Source organism: Acartia tonsa, chromosome 3, assembly GCF_053477335.1.
Source record: "Acartia tonsa isolate MP-2025a chromosome 3, ASM5347733v1, whole genome shotgun sequence".
NCBI classification, from domain to species: Eukaryota; Metazoa; Arthropoda; class Copepoda; order Calanoida; family Acartiidae; genus Acartia; species Acartia tonsa.
This window is the reverse complement of record NC_137262.1, coordinates 18604178-18630692: the sequence shown is the minus strand read 5'-3', so window position 1 is coordinate 18630692 and position 26515 is coordinate 18604178. Positions and strand designations below refer to the sequence as shown.

Below are 26515 nucleotides of genomic sequence, written 5' to 3'. Positions count from 1 at the left end.
ATAGAAACCACTGTGTTAACTAGTTACAGCGTTCGAGAAACAAAGATTTGAATTCAAAATAGAAACAATCGTTACATATTTTATACATACATAGTATAGGAATCAAAACTTTAAAGAACACGCTCCGTGTTGAAAAATACAATTTACAGCGAGACAGCTTCCAAACTTTACTTTCTAAAATGCATTTTTAAACTGCCATATCTTTATTGACCACATTTTTCTCCGTTTGTTGGTTAAATCTATTTTGCTTATTATCTCTAAATGATATTAAATGTTTTAGCGGGTACCTCAAAGTGCCTAGTCGAGCACAGAAAATCACCCTATCCTACCCCAGGGGAATCTTCTGCAAAAAAAAAGGACCAAGGAAATCTTCTGCAAAAAAAATGGGGGGGAATTTTTTTAATTTTTGGGGGGGTTGGGGGTGTCCCACCCCCCAAGAAAATAGCCTAAAACCACCACAGGGCCAGTAGGTATATTCCCTAAAGAGTAGAATCCGATCGGTTCAGTGGGGACCGAGATCTTAAGCTTCAGACGGACGGATGGACGGACGGACAGACAGACAGACAGACAGACAGATAGACAGACAGACAGACAGACAGACAGACAGACAGACAGACAGACAGACAGACATCAAGCTACTTTGTATTATAGAAGATTGAAAATAAGGGGAGGTAGATTTTTGTGTTTAACTTTAGGTAAGGTTAGGTTATATTATATTGGGTGCAGGGTAGCCCAACAAAAAACTCAAAACTTGTACTTCTAGTACAAAAAATAAAATTTTTTATTGCAATTTAAAGTTTCTAAGTAGAAAAGCACCTAAAATAAAGGTTGCTAAATTAAGGGGGTTTGGAAGCTAAAACGAATTTGACTGTGTTATGCAATTTACAAAATCTTAACTACATATATTAAGATAGTAGTGGAGGGGGGGGGGGGGAGTTCCTCCCATTAGGGTTACAGAAGAAAGAGACTGATTCTGATAACTTTTAATTAGAGATTATTATTAAGACAGATTTCTCTTATACTGAAAGGAATGCAAAATTACATGTGTTAGAAATTTCTGTTGATAAGCGCGTACATTCTATACATAGTGTGTTTATATTATGATCTTTTGTTCACGGTTTACACACACTCACACACCACATACACACACACACTCTGACGCACGGACTATTAATGCACTATAATGCCGGGTTTGTGTCAAAATAAACGCCGGCCAAAATGATAACAGAATAGTTGTCAGTAGTATTTTTACTCTCAGCTTGTTAACTTTTCCAGAACATGAGCAAATTTTTTTTTATAAAAATACATGAGAAATGAAAGTGAATACATTGAATTTTATCAATATCTATTTTAATTTTGAAGCAAAATTACTTTATTATTTTTCAGATTTGTGCTTTAATTATTTTTATTTGCCAATAACGTTCAAGTTAGGGGGGGGGGGTATATGTTTATAGCTGCCCAAAAAAGAGGGGGGGGGGAGGGGGTTATGGTACATCAAAAAATTCTATGAGGTATTAGTTTTTATTCCACCCTCCCCCCTTGTATAAATGTATAAATCACATTTTTTTTGGGTGGGGGGGGGGGGTGTCATTAAAAACAGTAGTTCTGCCGAACAGCTACATAATTTATTTTTTCTTGAGGGGTGTAGTGGTTAGGGAGGGGAAGATGTCAAAGGCTTTAGGAAACCCGAAACCCCCTTCTGAAATAAATTATTTCTTTTAAATATTATACAGAATTAAATGAAAACTTAATAGTGTAATGCAAAATGGAATGATTATCAAATTATCTCGTAAATCTTGTATATTATTGTAATTATTAAAATTAAATTAAATTATGTAGAAAATATCACCACAATACAGTAACAGGATTTCTATGTGTCTGCCTGTCTGTGTATGTGTACCGAAGGATCTCACTAACCACTGAACCAATATGGTTCTTCTTTACAGGGTAGCTTCTCCTGGGAAGGTTTGTAACCACCACCCTCCCAAGAGAAATCGCCCTTAGAAAAAATGAACCTCCCATCCAAAAAAATATTTTTAAAAAAATACAATTAAAAGTGTGGGGGGGGGTGATTCCCCATCCCACTCTAGGGGAGTAGCCGCTAGTTACGTATACAGAGATATTTCAATGGATAATAAATAAAACTTGAATCATTTACTTAATTAACAAAAAAAGGAACAACGTGAGTGATAGAGTAGATGCTCATTGTATAAAAGGAAATCAAGAAATTTATTTTAAATTGGTAGAATTCGCATCGCCATAACATATTATAGAATTGCTTTGCTTCCTAATATGGAGTAACAAATGTAATTGTTCTTGCCATCACGTAGATTAATAATAATAACACTTTTTTTTACCTACACCTTACAATCAAAGGCGTGCATAGGGGGTGTATAGGAAGATATATCTCCTACTGACCATGTTCAAGGGGAGGGGGGATTGAATTATGAACTGCTATATACTAACTACCCCCCCCCCCCCGTCCACAACTCGCACAACATGTGTATTTTTAGGTGGGGGGGGGGGGCTTAAAAATCCTTTTTTTGTACCACCCTAACTCCCCCCTAATCAAAATCATGCGCACGTCCTTGCTTACAATCATATAATACAAAAGTTACACATAAAAAGAGTTTTCAAGCAAAAACACTAAAATTAACAAGGCTTTATAAAAAGATGGACAATATAATAAACGACGATTTATTCCAACATCAAAAATAATTTAGTGCTTATTAAAGTATCTGACTGTGTGATTTTAAAGTCCTCAGCTTACCTCCCCCCCCCCCCTCACCCCCTAAAAAAGCCTGGAAGTCCTTGCATTCAACCAATTGTTAGTATAGTTTTGTTTAACTACAAAGAATGTTCTTTGAAATTTGCGCCAAATAACTTGTCAACCTTAATAATTGTCCTTGAAGGTTTATTGTTGAGATATAATTTGTCATTTTAGACAAGTACAGGAAAAAATTCAATTGCTTTCTAGTGACCGTAACATATAGAGAACAGAATGTTTGTATGCCTGTTAACTAAGATCTTGCAAACAGCTGAACCGAAAGCTTTACAAATTTATTTACTATAACTCAGGTTTAAAGCTACTTGGAGGGGTAGTTCGCACTAATATTTTCTTGGAGCAAAGCCCTATGTCTCAATAATTAAGTAAAGCGATATTGGTTAGTCTGTCGGTCTGAAACTATTAGACTGATTGGGTTTTGCTTTTTAGCAGAACTTTCTTTAGTACAAAACTATTTCTGGTTTCAAAATTATGAGAGTTAGGCATCCATTTCTTTGGTTGGTTTGGGGCAAAGCCCCGACAGACTAGGGTTTAAGCGTCAGGAGTTCTGTAAAAATCCGTTTTTTTCTATAAAACTAAAAATTACTTTTTAAATAATCTTTTTTTGAAGCTTGACATTCATTTTTTTTTAAATTCCTAAATATTGATAAAGACAATGTGCATAATTTATAAATCCTTTAAAATATATTGGGTTAATGTGAAGTTTAAAATATTTTGTGAATTTATATAAATGTAAAGTTATTATGAAATGAAGTGAAATGACTATTTTAATTCTGACAAGTGAACAAAGGAAGTTAGTGAAAATCAGGGAGAGGTAACTGCAAAAAAAAATAGTTATTGCCCAATGATTTAACTTAACAAAATTTATTTTGGATTATGGAAAGAAATCTAATGAGCGGGGTTCGTCGTATTTTCTCCTATTTCTAGCCCATGCGGGGGGCTGTAACCATGCAGGGCCTATTTCCCAACCCTGTGGGAAAATCATTACCATTTACCTAACCTATCAAAAGCTACTGTAAAAATACGAGGAAACACGCTACTTCGTTTTCTTTCCATGATCCATTATTTTTCTTGACTGGCAAAATGATTTTAATTTTGTTGACCTTTCCCTAATCCCTGCAGTGACAATAGTGATTTGCGTAAAGTGATTTTCTTCAACTTCTTTTGTTTGATTTACCTTACCAACTTAAAAGAAGGGAAAGTAAATCTCAAAATATTTCATATTTTTAATTGTTTAAAATAATTCCTTATTGAGACAAAGTGTAATATCTGCCTGCGTTTTGACGTTAAAGTTTATGCTGTAATTGTAATTGTAAACACTTCTCTTATTTTAAAAGATCATCATCAAACAAAATGTAATGTTTTTTCCTAGTAGAACAAGAAAATTATTAAGGCAAAATACAATAAAATATGTCTAATAAATTAAAATGCTAAAGTTTTCTTTTATTTTATATATAATATAATTAGTGACTTATTAAAAACTTTTGTAATGCTGAAAAAAAATCTTAGGGCTTGGCAGCTGTGCGTCTGTTGCCTGTAAGCCTCAGAGAATTCAACCTTTTACCTTGTTGGAAGTTTAAACCTGACCCAGATATGTCAATCCCATCTTATAAAAAAAATATTTCAAAGCCACCAATCGGGTTTAAATTTGAGGCTTAGTCGCGGCTGGCGCGCGTCTGCCAAGCCCTAAATAATATTACATGTTAAAGATGGAGAAAATAAAATCTTATAATAGCTTTGACTATGGGCTTATTTCAGATTTATACAAAGAAATCAAGAAAAGAATACTTTTTTTAAATTCAAACCTACAAAGAATTAAGGTAAGAAATTGTTTTAATTAACTTTCCATATAAAATAACAAGGATATTAACAAAAATAGTTTTAAAATAATAACTTTGTTCTAATAGAATCATTTTAAAAATTATCCTTAGACACAAGTTTATTCAAATGTTTAAGTATTTTTTATAAGATCATATAAATTAGCATTATTATTCAAAATGTTACAGAATTTTTAATTTTGTAGCCCCACCATGATATTTAGACCCCGCAAGTCATCTTTCACAACAGGGGGGAGAGAAGAGGGGTGGATATTATAGTGTTTATATAGGGAAAGGGGAAAGTAAAGTGAAAGGGAAGTGGGTGGCAGTAAAGTAGTGCTTACTCATCTTTTCAGGCGAGTAATGGTGCTACAATTATGTAACTAAAATTTATTCTAAATAAGATCATTTGAAATAAAGCTTTCATAAAAATGCATAATTTACTATGTTATTCCTAGAACGGGTAGGCACCATGTAATAAGTTAAGATTCTCTAAAATCAAATAACAAATGTCTTGTATTAATGCCAATTAACGAAATATTTGCTTCAAATTTTTGCACTGATTTCTAACTAAATTATGTTTTGTTTCTTTGATATTAAAAGTGCACTTACTCTATGTTTGTAAATGTTTATGATTAATAAAGCCTCGTTTTTGTGGATGCTTTTTTTTAAAAATGCTTTTTAATCTAAAACCTTTAGTTCAAGATAATTTAACCCTCCTCTATTTGAAGGCGTCCCTAAAAGCTAGAGCCGCATCCACTAGTTTATCATAATGGTATTCCTAACTTTGAAATAAATCTAAATTTGAGAAAAGTTAGCACACGTTGAATTAGATTGTGTATTGAACCGTGAAACCCAAATTATTTTTCATCGTTAAATTGTGTTCAAAAAGTGTTCAATTTCAAAAATGAATGAAATTTTTTTCTCTATTAACAAGAACAATTTTATGAACATATGTAGCTATAAAGAAAGAAGCTAAAAATTTGTAAATATGCTAATCTTTGGTGTGCGGTAGGAATTGTAGAGGAGTAAAAACACCCAAATCAAAATTGAAATTGGGTAGGCCTGCTTTCCACTTTTTTTCTATTCCTGACTTTTTTCACTCCCTACGGACCAACCCTAAATATAGAAAAGCTTCGCTTTTCTTTAATATTTGGCTGAAACGGCTTTAACAATCAAATTCAGCTTTTTAGAGAAGCTTCTTCCAAGCCTTAGAGTGTCTTTAGACTATATATGTTTCCTCATTTAGACTATATATGTTTCCTCATTTCCTAGATAAAAGCCAAATTTAGACTATATATGTTTCCTCATTTCCTAGATAAAAGCCAAATTTAGACTATATATGTTTCCTCATTTCCTAGATAAAAGCCAAATTTAGACTATATATGTTTCCTCATTTCCTAGATAAAAGCCAAATAACGTTTTATTGTATTTTACATATTAATATTCTTGTTATTTGGAAATTTTAACTTATGATAGAGAAGTATCGTTAAATAGAGAAAAGAAAACAATTAAATACTAATTATGCTAATAAAAAAGGATTACAACACAAGATATAAAACAAACAAAAAACATTATAAATTTCTAAAATCTTTGTTTAATTTTACTTGGGTTAATTTATATTTAGGCAGGAGTTTTTGCATATTTAGAAAATTCGGTAATATTTCTTTATTCGCCACTAAAGCAACCATAACCCAACCTTTCCATTTTAACCTTTTAACATTTGAAGTACGTCTGTACATTCCTCAGACCATCTAATCCAATAAATTTTAGTTTATTTTCTTAAAATATCCTAACAATAAATCTTAGTTTTGTCTTTAATCTAAACATTATTGATTGGTTTGTCAAGTGATTACTTGAACAATAAAACAAATTTATAGAGAGGCTGCTCCACTAGTCAAAAAGAGGATCTTATGGATAATGTTAATCTATATATCATTCAGCCGGAGGCAAACGTTTGCAATTTTTAATCAACATAGTATACACACAAAAACAATTTGCACTTAATTTGCACAGATGGAAGGTTGGAAAGATTTTCCCTCTGATGTAAGATTTGTACCATATAAATATTTTCTTAGAAGTTTGTAAATGTTCAATTTTGAAGATATCTCTTATTTTGATTAATTTTTGACACATTATAAAATTGAACACTATCATAAAATTTAATTTAAGATCGGAAGGTTAATAAATTGATATACATAGTGATGAACAAAATTAACTTCTTTATATTAAAGTTAAATGTTAAAAACTGCTAGTTTTAACTAACCAATCAAGATTTAATTATTTAAAGTTATGTTTTGATATAAAGTAGTAAGTTTGTTTTGTCGGAAGGATGGAAATTACTGGTACGCATTGGCTATACTTTTCAGGGAAGCTTTAAAAAAGTCATTGGGTGGTTTTAGACTATTTTTTCACCTCCCCGCCTTCCCCTAGAGGCTAGTGGCAAAGCAACTTTTATAATGATATATAAATTATATGATTTAGGCAAATATATATTGATAAAGAGAAATTTCACCAAATTTATTTTAATGCTTTTAATATGTTTTCTCATTTAAAATACAATCAGTATTACAATTAATATTATGTCGAGCTATTAATTTAAATGTCCTGCAAAAGGTTTAAAGTTTATTTAGATAATGATTATCCTTCTAACAAGGAATATCCAAAAGTGTCGGAGTTGTCAAAAACTAACAGATTTATTTTCTTAAAAAAAGACCAGTAAAGTTATCTATTAGGATATTATATACAGCAATAGAGGACTGCTTAATTTTAAGTTTTAAATAAATCTTTTCTTTTAAATTAACAGCAAAGCTCAGCCTTTACTTCTGCCTCATACACATCCAGCTAACTTTAGCTGCACCCGCAAAATTACATTATAGCCATCTTAGGCCTCACTCAGCTGCAGCCATCCTAACTTTTACACCTCCAGCCACAAACACCCGTTGACACCTTCAGCTGCTGCCAACCTAATCTCATTAAGCCTAAACCACTCTTAGCTGCAGCCAATCTAATCTCAACTAAAGAGAACCAATTACACTTTTTTCTACCCTTTCTGCAATATAAATAACTGACCTTTGTAATCACCATGGTTTTAACTCAGATCCTAATATGCATCCATCAGAAAAGAAAACAAAATGCATAATTTAGTTATTATCAAATGCACTTTAAGTGGCGTTGCTACTCTATACCCAAAAATAATGTTTTTGAGAATCATATCATATTGGATGTATTATTACTTGGATCTTACACTATGTACTCTAATAAACTGAAACTTGTAGCTGGCTATCCCCCTTTCATCCTCTTTACTCCAATCTCTCCCCTTCTATCTACTGGATGAGCTCACTGACCAATAAATGATGTTCTTTTTAGCAAACTGAATTGACGACAACTTTTTCCCTGTCATAATATCCACGTATATTCTATATCCTTCCATATCATTGGTATACTTTTCTTTAGATATGTGAAGTTAAAGATAGATACCCTACCATTATTAGACTTAAGCAAATGGAAATTTCAAAACAACATATTTAGTTTAAAAAATGGATTATTTTCGCGTTGTCCCTCCCCTAGTAAAAGTCAATATTTACGGTTTACATTGCAAGATAGATATTTAATCTGAACAAAAGGTCTACTTTGTTTGGATATAATCATCTCTGATATTAATATAAACAGGATGATTGATTGTTAGAGTCAATTTTGCATTAATGTTAAATTACAGGGATGAGTTAGATACAAGATAGACAGACTGAGAGACCGAACTATTAAACCTAAATGTAGAGAATCTTTACGACAAGTAAGTCACCATGACGTACATTTTAAACTTTGCTTTTTGCAAACTTTCAAGTTCAAACGATGTCAAAAATGTTATTTAGCAGGAAAAGTGTACAAATTTGATTATTTTTGCAAAAATATAACACATATTTTTTGTCTGTTTGTCCCTCCGTCCTTAACGTAAAGCTCTGACGGTTAATCAAGGCATGTTAGAATCATCCTATCTATTAAAAATTAGCATTATGATTCCTTTAACAATAAGTAACAATTTGATAGGGTTGTTTATCATATTTTTTTGACATGATTATCCTATCATCTTGATTTTTGAATGATATTGTTCTAGGAAGATTAGATATAACATATGTTAAAATCGCGCAATGTTTATAAATTTGTAAAAAATGTGCAAAAAGTATTCAAACAATTTGACACAACTACTGAATTTTTTCTCTGAATCCAAAAAAACAATTTTAAAAAAAGTTGGATTCTTGGATTCTAATATCCTTGTCAAACAATCACATATTATCATTGATCTGTGTTGTTACAATGGATAGATAATACGTGGATAATGTGACAGGGGAATTTTTGTCGTCGATTTAGGTTGCTAATATAGTCTTCAAAAAAATAGTCAATATGTTTCTCCATGGTCAGGAGAGAGAATGGGGTGAATTCGTAAGAGGGGTGCAGTGGGGTATAGTTTAATTATCCAGTTGCGAGAAACATTTTATCAGTGCAGGGTATGCGCGAATCTCTCATAATATCCACGCATTCTAATATCCATTTTTGAGACAAAAATAAACTATTTTCCTTAAGAAACCATGAAAATAATCATACAGTTTAATATTTTTTGCAAAACTTTAGACGTTGCTATTAAGGCATTTATAAAAAAGGAGTACACTTTTTTTCCTCGAAAGTCAAGGTTTGGAATTCCCCTCATTTCAGGGATTAGAGATGAAAGAATATTTAATGTTCATAAATGATTTAAAGTAAAATGGACAAAAAGTAAAAATAATCAGCTTCTACTAACAATGAAATTAATTCGGGGGGAAATCACGAAACATATACGTGTTTTTCAGCTGTCGTTGGGGGGCAACACATCGTAAAATTGACGACCTCTCCATTTGCCCCCCAAATATTGTTTTAGATTTATTTCGCTTGTTGGTTATACCTTATTCCTGACAAATAATACCATATGAAAAGCTTTTATATTGACCAGGGATTATAAAGGATAGGATAATAGACAAGAAATTGTTATACTTTCCAATGATGATAAACAAGATTACTTATTCTATGGATGAAAAGTCATTTGTTAAAATTTTGGACACTACTGGTTAGGAACTAGCCAATGAAAATTCAATAAAAGTACCCAAAGTGTTTGAGCCAACGGATAAGATAACGTGGTTGGGTGTCAGTGTAAGTCGAATATCCATTCCCAAAATCCCAAAAAGCAAAACACAAAAACAAATCTTTATTTTTAAATTTTTTTGTTTTCAGAATTAGAAAATTTCTCTTACATTAGTAATTTTCAGAAATAGGTATAGCTCACGACTGAATTAGTTTTAAAAAGATATTAGTTAAGATATCGTGATTTAAGCAGTATTTTGGGTCTTAGTTAGGTGTAATTAAGAATTTTTATCTGACCCCCAAATATTTATTATTATTCTTATTAATCTTGCTTCCAGAATTAAATTTTGACATATTTTTGCCTGTTTCAGATAATGTCTGGGTACGAGCTGCCTCAAACCCGAGGTGGACTATCACAATCTCTAGATCAGCTGGCTTCACCATACGGAGGTAGGCACACACGCACACCCTTTTGAGCACGAATAACACCTCCCTCCTTGTAATTAAAAATATAAAGAAGGGGGGGGGGGGGGGTGGTAGTTTTTCTTTTGATTGTTTATTACTTTAAGTTAGGTTAGATTATTTAGATAGCCAAGCAAGGTTTGAACACCGAAGGTATAGGCACATTAAGGTTAAGCATAAGAAAGAAAACTACACATACTCTCTCCCTTAATTTCAATTTATTTCAAAATAGAGTGGCGGTTATCAGTACTCATCCGGCACCTTATTCAATCTTCATCCAAATTTTTAAAATGTAAAAGAATTCCTTTCGTATCATGAAAATATTTGAGGGAAGATTTTCTCTCTACCAATGTAACTTTATATAAATAAACCATTGATTAATATAAAAAAATTTCAACTATCATATGAATATATATTTCTTGAATTGTTTTATATCCATTTGTCCACGGGCAATTAGAAAAATATTTTTTTAATTTTGTATAAAGCTACCGAAGACATGTGTTTCTATATGGTTTATAATCAGTTTGATTCCAGTAAAATTATTGCAGATTTCAACAGTTTGGATATAAAACTAATTGTTTTAACTAAATTGTTATTAATTTTAGTATCAACTGCAGTATATATACTGAAAACAAGAATTACAATATCCATAAAAGCAAAGCTCAACAAATCAGACGGTCATAAAACTAATGTAACTTTTGCTTTATATAAATGCTTTGCTTTTAACATTAGGCCCAATGGTTCAGGGAATCAATGATCCAAAAACGAAGTGTGAAGGAAAATAAAAAAAAATATTTTAAAAAAGCTGAAGATGCGTTTCAATATGGAAATCATACGGACTTTCTAGTAGTAATTATATAGATGCTATGCTTTCTAAATTATCCCTAATTCTTACAAATTTTGAAACAGATGGAGAAATTAAGATTTGAGCAATCCATTTAGGACGAATGTTCGGACGGAAGACCTCAAATGTAGAAAAACTTTTCCTTAAATTTTTTTGTTGTTGATTTATAGTCAATAACAGGGCCGGAGTAAGTTATGTGTCAAAATAAGATTTATTTCTACTTGAAAATATGTTTTAGAGCATAGCATCTCTTTAACAGAATGTTTGTACGTTAATATAAAGTTTAATTTAATGCCATATTATTTTGCGTATTTATAATCGAAACAACTCAATTTATAGTGAAACAAGGATGACAACATCCATAATAGCGAAGCACTGAAACGGTAGGACAAACGACACTAACACTTGTATAGTGTCAGAACTGAATAATCAGAATAGAAATGTAAAATTGTTGAAAAACTGCTTGATACAGAATAATGTTTATGGCCATACTTACATTTTTAGGACTTGATTATAGAGTTGCTTCGCTTATAATATTGTACTTTGTTGTCCCAGGAATCAGTAAACAAAAAATCAGATTATTAGATCACATAAAAATTTGTTTTTTAACATGTTTAAAATGGACGTACGGACATTTTGGTAATAATTAAAGAGTTGCTACGCTTTCTAAATCGTACCTAACTACTGCAATAACTACTGGAATCACCATACAAAGTTTGAAATCGATAGGACAATTCTAACATGCCTAAATTAGCGAAAAAAGCTATCCGTTACGGACGGAAGGACCGACCCTGATTATAGAAAAGCTTTGCTTTTAATAATCTTAGCGTTATTCCCAGATTTTTATTACATGTAAAGCTCGCATTTCTTGGATGTCGTCCTTCTTGTCATGTCCATTGTGCATTTAAAATATAAATGAGAAATTGCTCTACTAATAAAATATTTTCATGCTTTTTTGCGTTAAACCATTCATTCATTTGATTTAATTTGAAATATTTTTAAAATCCTATTTCAACGTATAATCTTGTTTATCTAAGGGATTATACAATATAGGTTTTTAATTTGCTTTAGATTTTGACTAATGATCTTTCTTTTTCACATCTTTAATAATTGATCTTGTATAATGATGATACAAATTAGCACAATTCGATCATTATAAATTGGCTATAAAACTTTAATGCAGCTATTTTTTTTTTATCTTTTTTAGCAAAGTCTCCGTACAAAATCAAATGTCAGTCCGTTAGGAAGAAACCTAATTTTCTATGCTGCCATTTGATATAGAATACTTGGCTTAAATATTTTCTGAAGATTCTGTGTCTAATGTGCATCTTGTCTTTAACTCAATAAGTGCAACGGTAAAAAAGAAAATTATAGAAAAAAGCTAAAATTCTGGAGAGGGATTATTGACAATTCCCAAGTTATTTTTAAACAGGCCAAAAGTACTAATTATCCGTGGAAATATAAGGAGCTTGGACATCCTAAAATCTTTTCTGACATTTTTAAAATTTGCCACTTAATTATTCATTATTAAAAACCCTACAACCCTACGAAGGAAGTTTTTTTTTTGTTTCAATATTCCATACATAATTTTCCCTGTGAATTTTGCATTACACATTCTCAATTGAGCATATACTCTATCGCTCGTTCATCTGTCTGTTTATGATTTCAAATTGTGTTATTTCTCTGCTTCGCTTATCATAATTTTGTCTTTGCTAATGTTTTTCTTTTTCGTAGGTAATAGTAACAGTTCTTTAATTATGGGATCTCAAGGATCTTTAACTTCAGGAATTACATATAATCAGAATTTTAAATTTTCATCTTTAAATCTATAAAAACTGGTTCTGAGCCATACTAAATTAAATCATGTATCATATCGTTTTATGAAGATTTTTTTCACAAAAAAAATAAAACAAATTGCAAGATTAATTCTAGTTTTATTGGCCTCTAGGGGCCAAATGTATGAGCTAAGATGATAAACTGTGTTGAATAAAACAAAAGTAGACCTCTTCTAATATTTGAAAGCAAAGCTTTTATAATCAGGGGCGTTACTAATATCTGCAATGGATAGCTTTGATCGTTATTTTAGGAAATTCAAACTTGTAATTTAGAGATTCTACTAATCTTAAAACAATTAAAATTAAAAATTCTTTATAATACCCATAAAAACTCAGATTAAATTTTCTGGATTTTTAGTCGTTGGCAATATGACGTATGTACGGAAATATGAAAGTTATAGTATAGCTGCGCTACTAAAGGAGGCTAGTGGTTAAGACTTGATTATATCTAGTTAAAAACATCTGTATAAATTTCATTCTTTAACAAATTTGGTAAAATTACTTTGGTTAAGGGCAATTTAATTTTGTGTCTATTGATTTGACATACAGATTAGCTTACAAAAACAAGGATAACATTATCTTATAACATTCTTTAATATGGCTTGGAAAAATTCCTTAAAGCAAAGGCTGCAGAATGGGGGTGCACCGGGTGTAGGAGGGGTGTCTCCACCCACCTAGCAAAATTAAGCAGTACTACTGAAAACCAATATCGACAATGCTAACAATGACATTATCACTATAGTTTAAGATATATTAAAATCACCAAGTACTATTTAATGTTAAAAAACATCTCAAAAAACATTTAGGAGAGACGGTTAGCCAAAAAAAACTCTAGAGTAGCTACCCTATTAAAAAATGTAACAAATACCTTATTTTTTGCTTTCCTTATTAAACTAATTTGAAGATGAAGTCTGAACAATGCTTTGCTGGTATATTATACAATAATGAAATATTATCTTTTTTTTTACAGAAAAACTTAATGAGTTTACATCAATTACCTCTAGTGGTGCTTCGTTTGATGGTTTCAAGATAACACTTTTTATATTCTAAACTAATTTAAAAAGAAATAATTCATAACTATACACATAGATACACCTACTAAAACGATAAAATATTGCTTTCTTGACAAAGTAAGGCATTCTGGATAAAAAGAATAGAAAAATTTTAAACAGAAAATCCGCAAAAAAAATTTGTACTGTGTCATTTTAGCTTTAAATGCATAAGCAGAATAGAAAAAAAAGGATAAAAAGACAAAAATTAGATTCAAGAATTTTTTGTGATGTGATTAACAGACGAAATTCTAAAAAAAGATATAATAAAAGTGGTAAAAATCCCATTAAGGTTTTTTTTTATCTTTGTACACACGTTGTTGATAATTGTTCTCAATTAAATTGTTGGTAGAAATTTATTTATGGCCTTAAATGTGTGTTGGAAAATGGTAATGGGTTAATTCCAGGGAAATGAGAGATACTGAAACTGAATTTTGATTAAAATTCAAATTTTTTTTCAAATTAATTCGCTCGTCTTTGGGAAGGTGATGCTCAACACAGCATCATAATTAAAGATGATAAAAAATGGTTCAAACAGGTGCAACTCTTTACCAGCCACAGTTAAGACTTTCATACAAAGAGTTGTTTATCTGTTGGATGTAACTTTACCTAATACCACGGGTGTTTGGACAGGAAAGGAGAGATTTGGCTCCCCTTAAATTTAAAGATTCTTAAAACAAATATAATTTTTACTTTGTCCATCTGTCTGTTAATCACGCTATTTTTTTTAGAATTTTATTTTATTTGTACTTCTTATACAGTTAGGGAGTTGAATCCATTTTTATAGAAGCAGAAATATAATCTATGATTATGGTTTGGACCCTCTAAAACTGTAATCTACCTTTCCACTTTCCCCTCTCTTGGTGAAGATATCTTCAACGCCGATACGATTTTTGAAATGTAAGATTCTACTTTCCCCTCTCTTGGTGAAGATATCTTTAACGCCGATACGATTTTTGAAATGTAAGATTCCACTTTCCCCTCTCTTGGTGAAGATATCTTCAACGCCGATACGATTTTTGAAATTTAAGATTCCACTTTTGCCTCTCTTGGTGAAGATATCTTTAACAAGAGAGACAAAAGTGGAATCTTATATTTCAAAAATCGTATCGGCGTTGAAGATATCTTCACCAAGAGAGGGGAAAGTGGAAGGGTAGATTACAGTTTTAGAGGGTCCAAACCATAATCATAGATTATATTTCTGCTTCTATAAAAATGGATTCAACTCCCTAACTGTTATATATAAGTCCTTATTCTTGTTTACATATTGCTTTTTCTCTGAATTGTATTTTCACCACCTCGGGTTAAAAATTTATACTGGTTGACAAACAGTAGATTTTCATATTCGAAGATTTTCAACTGTTTAATTTTTAAAGTTGCTTCCTCTCGCTGACTTCCAAGTCGGTGCATGCCAAGATATTGTGTAAGCGTTTATCTTTATATCCTTTTCCTTTTTGACATAATAAAACAGCCTTGTGCTTTTTAAACCGCTAGGCGCCGAAAGTAGATTGCCTTAACGAAAAAGACTTGTTAATTCTTGTTTAACATTCATTATAAAACAAAAAATACTTAATCTTTGCAAATTTAAAGTAAAATGCTTTAGCCACAGAACTCATTTGATACTTTTAAATTGCCAAAAAAGGATATAACCATAGAAAAATTATTTTAGAATTAGAATTAAAAATTAATATTACTTAATTTAATAACAGTTTCATCAAATATCAAAACTGCCCAATATTTCTTTCCTAATAGAAAAGTTCCCAGCCATTTCTACGAAAAGTCTCTAGAGGCCAAGGTCTAGTTTGACAATTTTGGCATAAAATTACAGTATTCCTGTCTTTGATTCTTGATAACTATTATTCTCTGACTAAAATGGGCTAATTTAAAGTGGAGAGTTTAATGGATGGTTTCATTGCCTAGGGAAAATATGGGATATTTTTATCTACAGATAATTCTATACTTTTGACAAACATAATAAATTATTTCTCTCAACTAAGCAGCTTTTAGTAGCAAAACTACTCTACTATGACTGTTTGTCCGACCGGTAGCCACAGCACTGCATTTATTTAACTCCAATTTTAGATAGATAAAATATGTTTTTTTACTATTCCTGTGTCAAATAAGAATCTACTCAATAACTACTTAAACCGTCCGTATGTCCATCCTTATGAGATTCTCTACCATAAAATAAAATGTCCTTTCATATGTTCAGCCTGATATGAAGTATTTCATAATTTTAAAACTTGTTATGCTTCGTTTATAACAGTTAGGGAGTTGAATCCATTTTTATAGAAGCAGAAATATAATCTATGATTATGGTTTGGACCCTCTAAAACTGTAATCTACCCTTCCACTTTCCCCTCTCTTGGTGAAGATATCTTCAACGCCGATACGATTTTTGAAATATAAGATTCCACTTTTGTCTCTCTTGTTAAAGATATCTTCACCAAGAAAGGCAAAAGTGGAATCTTAAATTTCAAAAATCATATCGGCGTTGAAGATATCTTCACCAAGAGAGGGGAAAGTGGAATCTTACATTTCAAAAATCGTATCGGCGTTGAAGATATCTTCACCAAGAGAGGGGAAAGTAGAATCTTACATTTCAAAAATCGTATCGGCGTTGAAGATATCATCACCAAGAGAGGGGAAAGTGGAAAGGTAGATTACAGTTTTAGAGGGTCCAAACCATAATCATAGATTATATTTCTGCTTCTATAAAAATGGATTCAACTCCCTAACTGTATAATGATTGTTATCCTTGTTGTTATTTATATCCCTAAACAATTTAGGAAAATAACACATATAAAAAGTGTTGAAAATAAAATTTCTTTATGTAAATAACTTATAATTTTTATAAATCAAAAGAGACAATTAAAGTGCCTAGTAACAGCAACAAACTATTATATTAAGCAGAACAGTAAAATGTCATACAGAAATGATCTAAATCTCATTTTCGTTAATATGGAAGATATGGCCATTTATTTGATCGTACTTTGAGGTAGTGATGGAAGAAACAGACAAACCCTATTCATGGAGTAGCTTCATTACAGTTATAGTTGAAGTGTAAATTAACTACAAATATAGTAGAAACCAAGAAACCAAGAACGTACAAACTTTTTGCAAGAGACTTTAATAATTTATATGGTTTGAATAAATATATATTTGAAAATCACGGAACCTCGGCATAAATACTTGTAGCCAAATTGGAAATAACATATGTAGAAAGCAAACATTTTGGCGCTTTGATATAATTGGATAGAAGTACAAATATTAGTTTTTTTAGTTAAGTAAATAATTGATTTGACTTATTAAATATTGAATTTTAAAATTAATTTTCAAGTTAATAAAGTATTCAAAAGATGATTATTTGTAAATTTTGTAGGAGTTGGAGGTCTTCACATAAACACAGGTAACTGTATCAAATTTTTAAGCGCAGCTTCTCTGTAAAGTGATAATGTTCGTACGTCATTGAAATACTTTTACAATACGCCCATTTACTGCTCCCAAAGGCCACTAAGTCAATTTTTTTCCTTCCATGATTTATTATATAAAAAAGCACTTATCTACCTAGCGAACACAGAACCCCCCACTTTTACATTTAAAATGAATTGGAAATAAGAGAGAGGGGGATTTTTCAATTGCTTTTATGGGGCCTAAACTTGCAGTCCAATACCCCTGTGGGGATATCCCTTATCTAATATAACATAACCTAACCTAGGTTATGAAACATTGAAACATGAAACTCTACCCCTCTCCTCATATTTTTGATTAATTTCAAAATAAGGGGGTCGGGTTTGTACTCAACTAAGAACTTTAAGGGAAACTGCCTAAATAAGAATAAAGAAAGCTATAATTATTTTGTTATAAACCTATCTCTATCTCTAAAGTACACATAAAGAAAGGAATATAATTATACTCACTAAATAATTCTTGGAACTTGTAAACCTTTATGTTGGACTGTCAAACTATTTACAACAGTTAACCACTCATGAAATAATAAAATATAATTCCACAAATTTTTCAAACATTAAGCATTTTATTAGTTAGTAGTCTACTATTTATAGAATTGTTGGCTGATTTTTTTTATATATTTTTACGTGGATTTGTCAACCCTATCTAAAGAAATGTTCCTTTTAAATTAAATTTTAAAGCAAAGTCACTGGAGTCTTAGGGCGAAGCCTGCCTTGTTGAAAAATATAAACTGAAAAACCCCTTTGGAAGTTTTAAAGTTTGCTGTCTATTAAAACAAAAAACATGTACAGTTTAGTTTCTCATAATTTAATTTGATGTAAAAAATAACTTCATACATTTGTTGTAATTAAAGCATTTTACACTGTAAAGACTTTCTTTTAAACCAAAGTTACCTTTCTTTCTGTATATGAATTAATTTCTCTTAAACTTCTTGGAGATAAATAGCAGCTACAGTTAACACTTTAAAAATGAATAGCGTCTTTAAATGCTTAAATTAGATTGTTTTTTAAAGAATCTTTTTCAAGCAAAAGAAGAATTTTTAAGACTTTTTTAAAAATTTGTATTTTCCCAGTAATTTTGCATTTTTTCGGCTGTAAGAATAAAACGAGTTTTTTGGAAACATTTTGGCTGTAAAAATATTACTTGGGTGAAAAATATTTGGTTTCATCAATGCTTTTTTAGTTTTTAGGAAACTTTTTGGTTGTAAAAATGATGCTTACTTTTTAGGGAAAGGAAGCAGACCAGTAAGTCCTCCCATGATCCAGGTAAAACTTTTTCTAGTATGGTTGCAAAATTGATTAATATCCGCTGGATTAGAACCGGTACAAAGCCACTCTGAAAAATCATGTATCGCATCGTATCATAGACAATTTTTGCGAATAAAGAAATAAAAGTCTTAAAAATAATACCACATTTGTTGACCCAAACCTTCGTCCCCTTGTTGCTAAAAAACTTATATGCTTTTTATAGCTTTTTATTTACTATCTGCAGAAAACTGTCTACAATACGATGCCAATTACCGCCATTTAAGACACCATTTTTTGGTACATTTAGAGACTCACAAAGTAAGTCTGTAAAGTGTATGTCCGCTAAGATCTTTAAACAGCTGGACTGATTGAACTACAATTTTATCGGAACATTTACATTTGTCATGATTTCTTTTTTTTTTTTGGGGGGGGGGATGTCATTCCCCCCCCCCCCCCCCATTCCTGTAGATCATTACAAGTACACCTGGCAGTTAAGATAATATAGTTTTGTTATTTTGAATAAATGTTATTGATGAACTTTTATTTTTAAGTGTGGTATAACAGATGAAGACTTGGTCACTTTATCGGTCAGAGATCTCAACAGGAAAATAAACAAACAGAAACATTTTTGTTACCGATGAAAAAAATTGTAATTTAAATAAGGGGAAAATTGCACATTCTGAAGTAATTTTTTCTATCTATGTTTGTTGAGACAACGGAATTTTGTCGTAAATTTAAATTGCTAACATACTCTTCATTTAATGGTTATTTATTACGTTCCTTTTTTGATGGGGTAAAGTCATAAGGGGGCGGGATTGGTATATGGTTATATTAGCCAGCTGTAGAAACATTTTAACAGGGTATGTGAGAATGTTTACGTTTTCTAATTCAATTATTCCATGAAAGTAATCAATTTTCGTGACATCTTTAAGTCTATTTTAAAGTTTTGTAAACTTGCCGAGAAATATGGCCGGGAAAATGGTAAGATCTGCTAAGCTGTAAAAGTGATTCTAAAACCAGTAACAAAATTATGCCTTTTAAGAAGAAAAAGTCATAGGTAAGAAATTTATATGATTTAAAACATTGTTTGTTTGATTATTAGACAGTTAAAGATGCGAGGATTAAACAGGGATGAAATTACACAAATGAAACAAAGGTAGGAGCTGCATGTTTTTGTTATTAGAATTTAATGTCCACAGTTAAAAATATTTAAATATGAATCTTATCAAGTAATTTAGTAGTCATTACTATGATTGTCTCCAAGAAAATCTTATTTATCCCATTAATATAGATGTTTGACAGTCTAAAAAGTAGCTGTGCTTTTCATGAAACTTTGTAAAAATCACGTTCTGGTTTTAATTTATTTTTTCATACATTAACCCCTCATAAAGCATAAAGCAACTAATTTTGAGGGGATAAAGAGAAGCCTTGCTGCAAAATAGAGGACATAAAAAGGGGGTTAAGGGGTGACCCCCCCCCCCCAGAACAAAAAAAAAAACTTGTACTTCCTTTCGAGGTCAATTCTGAATTTAGTTGGCCAAAATAAATCATTGCAACAAATTTTCTATCCTTGGGCTAAAAATATCAGAAAATTAACTCAATTGCATTTCAGACAAATTAAAACAATGCAAAGAAGCTTTACAAAGTGTCTAAAAAAATCAACCATGTGACTTCATAAGAATGAGGGATGAGTGGAAAGTGGGAAATGAAACCCCTAAAAAAAGAGATGGATAATCCCTCATTTTTATGCCGTCACATGGCTGAATATTTAGACTCTTTGTAAAGCTTCCAATGCAAACAATTATTTGCAACAAAAATAATTTATTTTTAGAAACTTGTAATAAAAAAAGTTGCAATAATTATATGCACTTCATTTTAATTATATTGAAAGCAATACAAACCACATGTTAAAAAAATTCAGCTGTTAGTTGCAAAATTTTTTTTATTTTCGAAGCAATTTCTTAGGTTTGTCTGTATTTAGGTTTGGTATTTTGGTTTACTTGTTTTTTTGCCATAATAAGAAAATGAGGCAAAGAGGTTTCGTGGTTTTTAAAAGTAGCATGAAGCAAGGTTTAGTGAATTTTCAAAAAAAAAATAGAATTAAAATCATGATTTAAGCTTGAGTATTATTTTAATGATAATTTTGAAAACTTAATCAACTCTTATATCTATGCTTTAAATTTTAGCATAAATGATAGTGACTTAGAAATTTATTATATGCTGGGGAAGGGGGGGGGGGGCCGGGATTAAAAAATATTTTGATAATCCATTCTTTAGGGAGAAAAATAAACAAAAATAAGTTGAGTAAACCTTCCCAAGACACCTCTATATCAAGAAGATAAAATCGTAGCGACTATCTGTAATACAAAGTAGAATGATGTCTGTCCGTCCGTCTGTCTGTCCGTCTGTCTGTCCGTCTGTCTGTCCGTCTGTTTGTCCGTCTGTTTGTCCGTCTGTCTGTCCGTCTGTTTGTCCGTCTGTCTGTCCGTCTGTCTGTCCGTCTGTCTGTCCGTCTGTCTGTCCGTCCGTCTGTCTGTCTGTCCGTCTGTCTGTCCGTCTGTCTCTCCGTCTGTCTGTCCGTCTGTCTGTCCGTCTGTCTGTCTGTCTGTCCGTCTGTCTGTCCGTCTGTCTGTCCGTCTGTCTGTCCGTCTGTCCGTCTGTCTGTCCGTCTTTCTGTCCGTCCCTTAAGATCTCGGTAATCACTGAACCGATCTGATTCTACTCTTCAGGAAATATACCTACTGGTCCTGTGGTGGATTTAGGCTATTTTCTTAGGGGGTGTGACACCCCCAACCCCCTAAAAAACAAAAAAATTCCCCCCATTTTTTTTGCTTAAGATTAGGGGCGAAGCCGCTAGTGGCATAAAAAGTAGGAATTTGATGGGCTTTAATCTCGTTCAAATATAGAAAGATGTTAAAAGTCTCTCCACGTCATAATCTGTGGAGGGACTTTAATCATCTTCCAGCCTTACTACCGACGTTAAAAACTGTTCAAGAGGAAAAACAATTTGCTCTCCAATGAATTATTTACTCTGTTGCTATATCAGATGCGCGAAATAAGGAATTAGAGAAGGGTGAATGCCTTGGCCCAAAAAATGCACAGTTATGTTTTCCAGACAAAGGTAGTGCAAACAAAGATTTGGTTGTTTGAAGGACGTTTGGCCGCACATTAGTAAGATATGGTTCAGAGATACAACAAAAACTAATGGTGAATTCTAATGAGGTGTACCTTAAAAAACAAAAATCTTATCCATGATCCAATTTATGAATACGTCTATGAAAATATATTACCCAAGCCAAAGTAAACATGTGTACACTATGCTTTGGATTTTCAATGTACAGTTATTTTAAATATGATTGCAAAAAAAAAGTTTAAAATACATAAAAAACTTTTCATACTTTTGGATGGTGCAAATTTTGTATTATGAAGACTACATTTATGGCAATGATTGCCTCTTTGTTCTTTTGTACGTACCTGAAAGTGTTAATATTCCAGAAACTTCTACACTAGATGATACTAACGATAACGGGAAGCTTGAGAGATAGGAGTGTTGACCCTTCACTTTTAAAAAGAGACAGTAAAAAAATGCCGGGGGGGGGGGGGGGCTGGGTTAGAAAGTGGAAATAATCTCTTCCTAGAAATAAAACTTCCAGAACCTATAAGAAGTTTAAAAAACTACTGAACTGGTTGAGTTCTCCTTTTAAGGGAAGCTGAAAATAGGTCTCAGGATCATAGACGTCCAAGGGGGGGGGGGTAATTAGGTGATTACTCCCCCCAAACGAATTTGGGGGTGCCGTAGGCACCCCTTAAATTTTTTTCATTTTACCCCCCCATTTAAAATTTACCCCTTTCCTGGGGGTGCCGTAGGCACCCCCAAACATTTAGGAGGGGGTATTTACCCCCCCTAAACAATTTTTGGGGGTAAATACCCCCCCCAAAATAAAAAATACTAAATATTTAATAAAATTTAAATTACCCCCCCCCAAAAATTATATCCCGGGGGTAAATTTTGAAAGGGTTAAACAAAATTTACCCCTTCCAACAGATTTCAGATTTCCAAAAAAAAAAACGAATTACCCCCCCCCCAAAAAAAAAAAAAAAATAAAAAGCTTGGACGCCCCTGCTCAGGATGGTTTTAGGCTGTTTTAGTTGTTATTTTAAGCAATGAGATGGTTTTAGACTATTTATATGCCTCCTTCTTATTCCTTTGATTTCAGAACCCCTAGATGCTAGGGGCGTAATTTATAAATGAATTTGGATCTGAAATTATATAAGACGATTTCTCTAATTACTGACTACCTATATACTTTATATATATTAATATTAACATTTTTGCCCTTCGCTACTTATGGAAAATGTCATCCTAGTTGCAGCAATATTTCCCCTAAATTGTAAGTAAAAGTTGTGTGGACCCCCCAGGGTGAAGAACCATGAATGACACCCTTCATTAGAAACCTTTTCAATCAAGTTAATCTACCATTACTCCTACACACTGTATAGTGGTGGATAGGACTAGGGGTACAGGAATAGAACAATCAGGGAATTAATGAACTTTCCTTATTTCCTTCTAAAGATTTTCTATAAAAATATTAATAGCGTCAAATTATTCAATAATCATGGATATTACAACAGAAGATTGTTATTATTTATTCTTTCCTCTGGTTTCTATAGTGTAAATTCTTGTTGTCCATCACATTCCTGCAATTTTAAGAAAATTAAAATTTCATTAATATTTTTTTTTCCCAATCTAACTATCCTTGTATTACTGATAATTTTAATTCTATTATGTGGAAAATCATTAAGAAACTACATGTATCATAACATGTATTGTTGCTTATTTAATTTATCCATTCAAAGTAGATTTAGTTCAATTTTCTACCGGAATGACAAAAAGGAATTAAACTAAAAACTTTAATTTATATTTCTGTGACAACTAATAAAAAGCTTTGAATAAATTAAAATATTATGACCTATACTTTTCAATATAATGTTTATTATTTTTTTTATTTCTTTTAATATAGTCCTAGATATAATATTTTCAGTATTTACTGAATCATTTTCCTATTCAAACTGATATTTATAATGAACAGTCTCAAATATAGTTTAAAAGTGTCAACATAAAATTTCGTAATAAAATGAAGTTTTAAAATGTCGTCTTTTATCTGAGATAATGTTGAGAAGAAAATAAATTTTGCTATATTTTATATACTAATTATACTTGGGAAACAAAATCACTCAACCTTACAGACATAAAGAAAATGAATGAACATAAAGACTGGTAATTTACAGACAAGCTTCGCTTAAAAGCACAAATTGAGGGGCCAACCGTTTCAAAGATTTTTGTTGCTTCAGTTAAAAAAATTTACTTCTTTTTTTATAGAACATATTTGTTTTTCTTTTTTTTCTTTGGGAATATCCACACAAAATTTGAAGATAAAGATACCATTGTAAAAAAATTTTACTTATTGTACCTTGAAAATTTTGAAGAAATTCAAACAACTTAAGATCTTTTAAAAAATTTAAAATGGCAATTTTTTATATGTTATATAATATTTATAATATTGCAACTATGCCGTTGCCAATGATACAAAAATCCAACTTTCTTTTGCAATCGCAACAAAAAAAAATGTTTTACTGTTACATTTTTGTGTAAAATATTATGTAGAGTACAAAACATATTTTTGGCAAGAAAATTAAGGAAATCCCAATTTTGTGAAATTCAATTATGACCATTACAGTGCAGCGTAGACAATATAGAGCCAAATTAACAAGGAAAATTTTTATACAGGTTAGAAAATAATATATAAACATTATTACTTCAACCGACTCGGTAGGATAAAAAGTAATCACCCTTTTAAAAAATTTTTCTATTCTATGATGCTTTCCTTTCCTTTTGTTAGCTTCATGGAAAGGTAAAAGTTTTATTTGTAGTTCATCTAAAATTGACCCTAAAAGAATTGATTTATAAGCTAGACTTACAAGTATTTCTTAGCTCTTTTTATCCATAATAATCAAATTACCCATAGAAAAGAGGGTAGCTTTAAATGCAAGTCTAGCCATAGCAAGGCTTGATCACTTTGCCTGGTTGATGTATTGCTTGCGTAGGCAAATTTTTACTTTCTTTAATTTGAAGCTGGTGTGCAGCAAGCAAATAACTTGAAGCTTTCCCTAAAGGCCCTATCGAGAACTCCCCCTCCCCCCATACCTTAACCTCACCTAAAGAACAAGCAAACAAAAGATAAACTGTACCGCTCCCACTCATTTTAGTTTATTTTAAAAATATTGGAATTGGGGTGTTACAGTCGTGACAAAGCGCTTTAAAGTCAACTTCTTATTTCCTTATTTAAAGCTTAATCAAGAACAGCAATCCTGCTTATTTTCCAATATTTTGGTACAGAATTTAGACTTGCGGAAAGAGTTGTCTTCTCGGTGTCTGCGTATCAAATGAAATGTGGTTGAACCCCGCTGATAACTTTTGCCACAAATATTTACCTTTAATCAAATTTATCAAACACGCCATAGAGTAACTATGTTAAAGAGTAAAACTATTTACATAGGTATTTAAAAGTACATAAAGTAACTGGAACAGAAATCTTTATGATAAATAAAATTGTTGCAATGATCATTGAGTATTCAGAAAAACTTTGAAAGCATTACCTTTATTTAAATTGGCCAAACTCGCCATTTTGTAACTAGGGCAAAGAGTAACAGTATTAACATAGTTATCCAAAGGTACATGGAGTAACTGGTACAAGTTTCTATCCATTGAAATTTTCATAATAATCATAGAGTTTTATTCAAATTTATCAAACAAGACATAGAGTATCTAGGTTAAAGAGAGGAAATATTTACATTTGATATCACATGAATGAAAAAGTACCTTAATAGAGCAGTAATAAAGATCGAAAAATACCACTGGTATTTACCTTTAATCATATTTATAAAACTTGTCAAAGAGCAAAATGAGAGTAGAAATAAAAGATATATGGGTAGAGTGCATGCAACCCCTCTGTTTATCAGTCCATGTATTTTCATATGTACAATGATCTGCAGAGGTTAATGAGATTATTGTTTCAGTCCTATTTTTGTATGTGCTTAGTAATAAATAGAGCCACTCTATTGCTCAATTTAAAAAGTTTTAAAATTATGACACACCGAAAAAATGTTTATTTTAAAAATACATCTATAAAAGAGTGTTACATTTGTCAATTAAATATGTTCAAAAAATCTGAACTGCAATTGTCGACTTTCTGGCTGCTTTTAGCCGTGTAAGGTAGATGTTTCTTGCGGTTATAGATTGTGTAAGAATATTGTTGCTGACTGCAGCAACGGCTATGGATTGCCTAAAACTGTGCAGGAGGCTGCAATTGCGGCTGTTGCTTGCACAAATAAAAACTGCAGCTGTCGAGCTTTAATGAACGTAGCGGAAATGATTTGGCATTATTTGTCTTACATAACTACTACACAATATATATATAAGTGTCCTTCCGTTATGACCCTTTGTTTCGGAACGCATGCCTTGCCGTTCACGAAATCTTAATCTCCAAGCCCTCCGAATGACCAACATGTGAATGTTTACGAATGTGTATTTATTACCATGAAAACAGTGAATCTAAAACAAAAATATAAAAATTAATTACATAATATTAATGGTTTATTATTTTTGTAGATCGAGGTTGCGTGATTTCAATTTAATTAAAAATATAAAATTTCTAAAAAACTTTAAATTGGCACGAAACATATTAAATAGCATCAGAAATTGATAATTTTAGATTCAAATGATCAATAAAATTAAGGAAAATATTCGTATGTCAAAAGTTAGCAGTTAAATGGTCTATTTGTTGAAAAATTAACGTTTTAAATTTCTTCGTAGAAATATACCATACTACACTT

General features: G+C 31.4%; 1 protein-coding gene across 1 annotated transcript in view; it reads left to right on the top strand.

Moving 5' to 3' along the window:
• The first annotated feature begins 4547 nt into the window (after positions 1-4547).
• The window catches only part of LOC145313565 (transcription factor MafF-like), a 129333-nt gene continuing 107365 nt past the window's right edge, over positions 4548-26515 (top strand). Inside the window, exons 1-7 of the mRNA XM_080153023.1 lie at positions 4548-4605; positions 10086-10164; positions 12755-12807; positions 17289-17313; positions 18603-18640; positions 19174-19226; positions 19725-19778. Of these exons, the coding sequence (XP_080009149.1) occupies positions 10089-10164; positions 12755-12807; positions 17289-17313; positions 18603-18640; positions 19174-19226; positions 19725-19778 (299 nt within the window). The 5' untranslated portion in view covers positions 4548-4605; positions 10086-10088. The remainder of the gene's footprint in view (positions 4606-10085; positions 10165-12754; positions 12808-17288; positions 17314-18602; positions 18641-19173; positions 19227-19724; positions 19779-26515) is intronic.